Here is an 8650-nt window from a genome sequence, read left to right as displayed (position 1 = left end):
GTAACAGCAGACATGTGGCAGAGCAGGGATTAGAACCCAGGTCCTTCTGACCCACAGACCATGCTCTATCCATTAGGCCATGCTGCTTCTCAGTTCCATCCCCTGTTTTCATTACTTGCTCAGTGGCATTCATCATAGTCTTTAGATTTAGTTCTTTCCTCTCCACGATATTACCTGGAAGTCAGTCCGAGGTATAACTCTCCAAAAGTGCAATCAAGAATTACTCTCTTTGTTCTAGAAGAACATGTATTTGTGCTGTGAGGATTTAATGATGGTTTCTTTTTTTTTTCGGGACTGAATCAGTGCTTCTATTTACTTAATCCATGTCTGATTAGAAAAAGGTAAAGGTAAAACTAGTTGGAAGAAAGTTAGTAATAAGGAAATACATATGCAGACAATCTTTTCCATCGTATGGTCTGTGGTAAGGTGTAAGGTTCTCTGGATTTTAGCCCCACAACATGTGTTAAGACGATTGTGTGTCATTAAGTGGACTGCCAACTTTCAGTGTATAGATGCATTTTGCTATCCCAATACCATCTATAGCATAGGTCCCTTCATAGGGTCCTTCATCAGCAGGGGAAACTTCATGTAGTTTAAAGGAAATATCCAATGGATTATCTGGGTTTGTATAGGATACTCCCTTTCCCCATATGCCATACATGACTCCCTGTTCCTCTGATGCAATGACCAAATCTGAGTTGTGAAACCAATCATTCCTACGATTGGAGAGAGCTGTATTTGGGCAATCCAAATCAAGAATGCAAGGAAAAACAGCCTCTCCTCCTGTGTTAGCCCATACTACCCCACTGACATATCTTCCCAACTCCATTATTCCCTGAGAGGGATCCAAGTCTCTAGTCTGTCTTCTCTTTAACTCCACTCTGTTATCTAACTGTTTAACATTGTTCTTCAGACCTATGGAGGAATTTTCAAAAGAGTTAAATTTATAATCTTTCATCCTAAAATCAACCCTATTATTGCAATTCTTCAAACTCTTACTTTGCCAACAACAATGAAACCACCTTTGAAACTGTGAATCCACATTTACAGAAAAAGAGTTCAACTGTTGTCCTTGAGCATTCGCTTGGTAGTGATCATAACTATGAGTTGTACCATTTTCAGTCCACACCCAAGATAACTTCAGTGGTATTGGACTTTCCTGGATCGTCTGAATGGATGACAGCCAATGCAATCCTCTAGTTTGACAGTTTAGAATCAAGATTTTTCCTGTACTTTGAGACTGTTGTTTGTCATCATTTCCCTGGGACCGTTCCGACATCTCCATATAGGTCATCCTCTGGATGGCATGGGTCTGGTTCAGCCAAAAGATGTCACTCTCTGTGTGGCCTGCTACAAAAGTCTTCCAGTGAAACTGGATGCTTGGGACTGTGAGAGGATTTTTGTTTTTCTGAAAGGGGAACAAGAAGAGAAAGAAAACATCATTTTCCTTGTCTCTCCCTTAAGGTGTAACTCTATTCTTGGATGTCAGTCTGTTTTATCAACTGAAAACAAAAATTTCACCTCTTGGGGACTAACTGTATTTTCCCAAGTGCTTAGTACAGGGCTCTGTACACAGTAAATGTTTAATAAATATGATTGAATGAATACTTATAACTGAACTGAAACTTATAAAGCTTTAATTGGGAAGAGTGTCCCAAGTGGGTATAACATCTACTTTTTAATGGTATTTAAGCACTTACTATGTACCAGACACTGTACTAAGTGCTGGGGTAGATACGTGATAATCAGGTTGGAAGCAGTCCCTACCCCACATAGGACTCACAGTCTTAATACCTATTTTACAGGTCACAGGTCACACAGCCAGCAAGAGGTGGATCAGGGATTAGAAGCCAGGTCCTCCGACTCCCAGGCGTTGGTCTTTCCACTAAGCCATGCTGCTTCCATTTGGTAGGCAGTGGGGATCCATTTTCTGCTGATTTCTTGTCCATCCCATTTTGGACTGGTGCATGCATTCCTTACCAAGCTGAAGTTGTGTAAATGAGTGCTCACAGGCCTTCAGGAATGCCTTAGGTGTGTGATCATTTGTGCGGTTGTCCTTGCCCCTTCTGTCATCTTGTGAACCCACTTTACGCATCTTCGGGATCAGTCACCCAAGGGAAATCCCCAAGTTCTAGTTCTCACTTTGTATTGCAGCCAAAGCAGGGACATTTTTAGGGGCCCACACTAGTCCCTCCAGACTGTAAGCTCGTTGTGTGCAGGGACTACCCCACTGATGTATAGTACTCTCCCAAGCACTTAGTACAGTTCTCTGCACACAGTAAGTGCTCAATAAATGACTGAGAGATTGACTAGCTCACTCTGAGATTCATTCATTCATTCAATCGTATTTATTGAGCTCTTACTGTGTGCAGAGCACTGTACTAAGCACTTGGGGAGTACAAATTGGCAACATATAGAGACGGTCCCTACCCAACAACAGGCTCAAAGTCTAGAAGGGGGAGACAGACAACAAAACAAGTAGACAGGTGTCAATACCTCAAAATATATAGAATTATAGCTATATACACATCATTAATAAAATAGAGTAATATGTACAAATATACACAGGTGCTATAGGGAGGGGAAGGGGTAGGGCAAAGGGGGATGGGGGGCAATGGGGAGGAGGAAGAGAGGAAAAGGGAGGGCTCAGTCTGGGAAGGCCTCCTGGAGGAGATGAGCTCTCAGTAGGGCTTTGAAGGGAGGAAGAGAGCTAGTTTGGCAGATGTGTGGAGAGAAGTCATTCCAAGCCAGAGGTAGGACGTGGGCCAGGCATCAAAGGCAGGACAGGCAAGAACAAGGCACAGTGAGGAGGTTAGTGGCAGAGGAGCAGAGCATGCAGGCTGGGCTGTAGAAGGAGAGAAGGGAGGTGAGGTAGGAGGGGCCAAGGTAATGGAGAGCTTTGAAGCTGAGAGTGAGGAGTTTTTGCTTGATTCAAAGGTTGATAGGCAACCACTGGAGATTTTTGAGGAGGGGAGTGACATGCCTAGAGCGTTTCTGTACAAAGATAATTTGGGCAGCAGAGTGAAGAATAGACTGAAGTGGAGAGAGACAGGAGGATGGGAGATCAGAAAGAAGCCTGATGCAGTATTCCAATCAAGACAGGATGAGATATTGAACCAGCAAGGCAGTGGTTTGGATGGAGAGGAAAGGGTGGATCTTGGCAATGTTGTGGAGGTGAGACTGGCAGGTTTTTGTGATGGATTAGATGTGTGGGGTGAATGAGAGAGCAGAGTCAAGGATGACACCAAGGTTGCGGGCTTGTGAGACAGGAAGGATGGTGGTGCCTTCTACAGTAACAGGAAAGGCAGGGAGAGGACGGGGTTTGGGGGGGAAGATAAAAAGCTCAGTCTTGGACATGTTGAGCTTTAGGTGTTGGGTGGACATCCAGGTGGAGATGTCCTGAAGGCAGGAGGAGATATGAGCCTGGAGGGAGGGAGAGAGAACAGGGGTGGAGATGTAGATTGTCCACCATCCCATGATGGTCTGAGTTTCCAACTTTAAATGGCATGGTAAGTATCTGCATTTCACAGTTAACCAGTGATTTCAAAAAACATACATATGCAATCCTTCCTAACTCTAAAGTTGAGTTCATAATCAGTTCAGAAATTAATGAAGCATGTTCTTAAAAAAATAATAGACAGTAGTTGTGGGAATTCCATATTGTATCACCACAAAAGCCCAATAAAAGATAGACTTCGACGGTACTGAAGGGAGTTAATTGAGTAAATTAGCTGATGTCCAAGTTGCAGAAGGTGGCAACTCTCATTCCTCCCTGTAATAGTGATTTCTCTGAGCTTTGTGAATCTGAAACAGACCACTCAGACCCTTCTGGTTTTGAACAGTCATCATTTGCTTATCTAGGGAGGTAGGAGTTAAATATTAGTAGTAGAAACAGTACTAGTAGTAATAGTATTTATTGAGATCAATACTAAAACCTTGGGACAAGACAACAGAGAAGTAACCCATTCCCTCCTTATGCTCTTTTGAAGAAGACAGACATAAAGATATTTACAGATAAAGTGGCCATATTTGAGCAACACATCTTAAATCAAACCCATAGATCATCACTTTCCGCTCCTCTAAATGTATATCCATGTAACCCAGGGGTGGCCATCCCAAAAGCCATTCTACTTCCCTGAGATTGGCTCTTCTTTGAGTCACCATGACCACAGGTCTTCATGAGCCACTCACCCATCTAATCACAGTCTTCTCAATGAAATCCAGTTTCTCAAATCAGTTCCCAGTGGACCCTACGATGGACCCCATACTCCCAGATTCTTGTCCACTGGACTTCAAGAAGGAGACTTACCTTATGTGTCCTTTCCTTTCAGATGCCTAGCCCTGACTAGGCCTAAAATGGACTAATGGATGGAGCACAGGCCTGGGAATTAGAAGGACCTGGGTTCTAATCCTGGCTCTGCTACTTCTGTGCTTTGTGACCTTGGACAAGTCACTTAATTTCTCTGTGCTTCAGTTACTTCCTCTGGAAAATGGGGATTAAGATTGTGAGCATCATGTGGAATAGGGACTGTGTTTAGTATTATTAGTTTACATCTACCTCAGTGCTTAGAATGGTGCTTGACACATACTAAGTGCTTAGCAAATACTATTATTAAAATAATTCTGTGGTTTCTTGCCCACCTTATTAGACCGCTTTTTTTCACCCACATCTTTCCCTACAATAAGCCATTGTCTGGCTGTTGTCACTGGATGAATGAGTGACATCCTGAAATGCAAATAAATTTTCTCTATCGTTACCATTTATTCAATTAACTTCTCCAGTACCATTCAAACCCAACTTTTATTTGGCTTTTGTGGTTTTGTGGTGTTTCATTTGGCATTCCCACTATCACTGTCCATTGATTTTTTTGAACATGCTTTATGAATGTCTTAATCTGATTCTGAACTCAAGCTAGGGAGAAGTGCATATGTACATTGTTTTAAAAGTTTCCCAGCTATTTACATGAAATACTAGAGTTGGAGTTATTTTCCACCTCAGACTATCCCAATCTGGATTTACTCACTGAGGTGTCAGTTTAAGGTGCAGTGGCAATCTTGCTAAATTTGGTGATTCTTGTCTTATGCTGTCAAGTCATCTCCAACCCATAGTGACTCTATCATCTCTCCCAGAACACTCCACCTCCATCTACAATTGTTCTGGTAGTGTATCCATAGAATTTTCTTGGTAAAAATATGGAGGTGTTTTACCATTGTCATCTTCTGCATAGTCAACTTCAGTCTCCACCCTCAAATCTCTCCTGTGCTGCTGCTGCCCAGCACAGGTGAGTTTTGACTCGCAGCAGATTTCCTGCCATTCACCACCCACTGACCGAGCTAGGAATGGAATGGGTATGCCTCTTCTTGACTCTCCGTCCCATAACTGAGATTGATAGAGTCCTGGAAACTCAGCAGGTGTGATTCTGAGAGGAGTTGTTGATTCTAGAGTAACTAATATACAGCTGATGTAATTGTTTGATAGTAGGTGTGCCAGTTTTGTGCCAAACGTTGATTCAAACTCTGCATGACTGATGTATTCATTTGGTTGCCATATACTGCACATGATTTTGCCAGGAAACTTTAATTGTTCCTTAAACTGCAAATTAGAGAACTGGGAGTAACTGTAGTGTTTCAAAATATCTGAAAATTCAGTGCATGTCATCAACTGACAATACATGTAAATCCATTGCTATTAATCAGATCTGTGAGTCTAGTTCAGGCAGAAGGCATCACTCTCTGTGTGCCCTGATGATCATTCCAAAGAAATAACAATAATTACATTTAAGTGCTTACTAGGGATAAGCACTGTATACTGTGCTGGAGTAGATGCAAGATAATCAGGTCCCACCTGGAGAACAGGTATGGAATCCCATTTTACAGATGTGGGAATTGAGGACCAGAGAAGTTAAGTGTCTTGCCCTAGGCCATACAGAAGGCAAGTTGTGGAGCTGGAATTAGAACCCAGGTCCTCTGTCTCCCCGGGCCTATGCTCTTTCCACTAAGGCACGTTGCTTCCAGAAGCTGGATACTTGTGACTGATACAATTCTTGCTTTTCTTAATAGGGAAGAGGGAGAAAAGAAAAATGTTTCCCTCATCACTCCTCTGAGGTGTAGTGTGATTCCTTAATGTTGAACATTTTTATTAATTGATGAGAAAAAAGAATTTCAGCTCTCAGGGCCCAATATACTGAACATCTTATAAAGTTTTCCTTGGGAGGCATAGTACCACTTGGGTATGCCTTCCATATGTAGTTGAAAGTGTGGTTCGGTTTGTTACAGATATCAGTGGGTAATCCCACTTTGGGCCAAGTGCACCTGGATCTTTACCAAATTGCTTGGTCAGAAAGCTGCAAGTAGTGGAAAATAATACTTACTTGCTTCAACTTGTATTTATTATACAAAATAATATTCACCCAATTTCCAGTACATCACGACATGCCAATCACATTAAGGTGATGATTATTCATTGGCAACATAAAACTTAGCACTGTCACTGAATTTTTACCTAAGTAATACACTATCTAGCAATGCATAGATAAGCAAATAAGTAGAAAATCAAATTCAAAAGCCTACCGCAGCTTTTGAAAAAAGCATGGAAATTTTGAGAGTAACAGGATATCAAGCTCCATATCAAATTGGACATGTCACGATTCCCAGTTCTGTCTCACTAGCCTTGATCTCTCTCCTTTTCATGACTAGTCATGACCAAATTTCTTAATCCTCCAAAATACTTAATATGTGAAGACTAGCCCTCATTAGTGATCTCATTTTGTCTTCGAATTCCTGTGAGTTGAGGAAACGCAGAGCCTCTTATTCCCCTTTTGCAGACAAGGTAAATGAACCCCAGGGAGGTAAAGTAACATGTCTAAGACCATACAGTAGGGCATTGGCAGAGCTGAGACTAGAATTGGTCTTATGTCTCTCAGCTCCATGCTCTTTTCACTAGCCACACTGCCTGCATTCTTTAATTGGTAGTCCCAATGGAGAAAAACTCCCTCCATTTGCAATACTTTTTCAAAGCCAAAGAAGCACCTAATTGCAACATTGTTTGCAATGTTGACCGGAGAGGAGCTGTGACACCTGTCCAATACCCACTCTCAGGAAATCAATCAATCAATTAATGGTATTGAGTGCTTACTATGTGTCAAGCACTACAGTAAGCACTTGGGAAAGTACAATTCAGTCAGAAGATATCCCTGCCTTCAAGGAACTTATAGTCTATCCGGGGAAGCAGGTTTTAAAATAAACTACAGATAGGGGAAGGAATGGAGTGTGAGCAAATTCATGTTACTTCTGGAATGCATGGGAAAAGGCAAGCAACTGTGTTGTCTGGAGAGCAAATCCTCCCCCTGAAGCATTTGTCATTTCAGGAGTTTTAAACTACTGCCAGAGAGAGAGAAGTGGGGCAAGAAGAATGAATAATAATTATTATTATGGTATTTAAGTGCTTAACTATGTACTGTACTAAGTGCTGGGGTGGGTACAAGCAAATTGGGTTGGACACAGTCCCTGTCCCATATGGGGCTCACCGTCTCAATCCTTATTTTACAGATGAGGTAACTGAGTCACAAAGAAGTGAAGTGACTTGCCCAAGGTCACACAGCAAACAGGTTCTGGATCCAGGCTTATAACCCAGGTTCTTGATGACTCCCAGGGCTGTGCTTTATCCACTCTGCCACCCTGCTTTCCATCTTCTGTCAGGGTCATAGGAAAGCTAAAGATTAAGCCAGCTTAGTCTATTTGCCACACCAGAGAGTTCACTTGAATCACAGCTATCTACCCAGTGCAGGTGAAGAGAAAGGAGTTTTCTCCTACAGTTCTGGTGACAGGGTGGGATTGAGGTGAGAGAGTTGCCCTCTGGGATCCCTTCCCGGGGTTTTCCAGAACAATAAACTTAAAACTCCAGTTGTTAGGTCTATTGAAGACTTTTCAGGGGAACAACCTAACCCCTCCCCATTTCCACTGAGATGAGACAGTGGTTGGCTGATGTGAGTAGAAGGTTTAAGAAGGGCATGGAGAAGGCTGAAACCAGGAGCAACTGTACCTCATTTTCTGCTGTTCTGGAATTTAGCTTGATCCCGAACAATGGGAAGTTTGATTCCGAGGGAGCAGGGGTGATGCTGCTCATGGTCAAGGCAATGGAGAGCAGGGTTGGGGCCCACAGGAAGCAGCAGGACATCATGTTTCCAATGTGGATGCCCTAAGCCTGGCAACTCTTGCCTGCTGAGCGGAGGAATGGGACAAAGGAAGAACAGGCACTCCCTGCCTCCTATAGTTACTTGTGAGCTCTCCTCCTTTTTTCTCTCGCTCCCTCCCTCCCACCTTTTAAACCATCTCTCTCACTCTGACATCACCTCCCAGCACAGAATCAGAATCAAGAATTTTCATATTGTAAATGCAGCTCATTATAGAGAGGATGGAACAACGAGGAGATTTGGCATCTAGTGAGTAGTGTTGGCTGCTCCGCGTGCTTTGGAGTATGCGTAGGTCCCATTTCAATTTCTTTTTCCCCTCAACCTCTAAAACTTATGGAAGTTGCTTTGTAAGTCTGGGAACACCACCGGTTTTACAACAGGGGTTCTGAAACCATTCAATCAGTAGTATTTATCGAGTGCTTTCTGCAGAGCACTGTACTGAGCATTTGGGAGAGTAC

General features: G+C 42.7%; 1 protein-coding gene across 1 annotated transcript; it reads right to left on the bottom strand.

Moving 5' to 3' along the window:
- Positions 1 to 232: 232 nt before the first annotated feature.
- On the bottom strand, positions 233 to 8305 carry LOC119930715. Its single transcript, XM_038749315.1, has 2 exons — positions 8042 to 8305; positions 233 to 1408 (listed from the first exon to the last, which is right to left on the bottom strand). The coding sequence occupies exons 1-2, from the start codon at positions 8177 to 8179 to the stop codon at positions 464 to 466; spliced, it is 1083 nt and encodes a 360-aa protein (XP_038605243.1). The 5' UTR covers positions 8180 to 8305; the 3' UTR covers positions 233 to 463.
- Between the last annotated feature and the right edge of the window lie 345 nt (positions 8306 to 8650).

Source organism: Tachyglossus aculeatus, chromosome 7 (genome assembly GCF_015852505.1).
Source record: "Tachyglossus aculeatus isolate mTacAcu1 chromosome 7, mTacAcu1.pri, whole genome shotgun sequence".
Taxonomy (NCBI): Eukaryota; Metazoa; Chordata; class Mammalia; order Monotremata; family Tachyglossidae; genus Tachyglossus; species Tachyglossus aculeatus.
Note: the sequence above shows the minus strand (reverse complement) of the source record. Positions and strands in the feature narration are given on the sequence as shown.

Excerpts from the sequence above, each read along its gene's own strand:
- LOC119930715 (XM_038749315.1), bottom strand. The coding sequence starts at position 8,179 with ATGATGTCCTGCTGCTTCCTGTGGGCCCCAACCCTGCTCTCCATTGCC. Across the intron at positions 1,409-8,041 it reads CCAGAACAGCAGAAAATGAG|AAAAACAAAAATCCTCTCAC; the intron begins GTACAGTTGCTC and ends TTCCCCTTTCAG.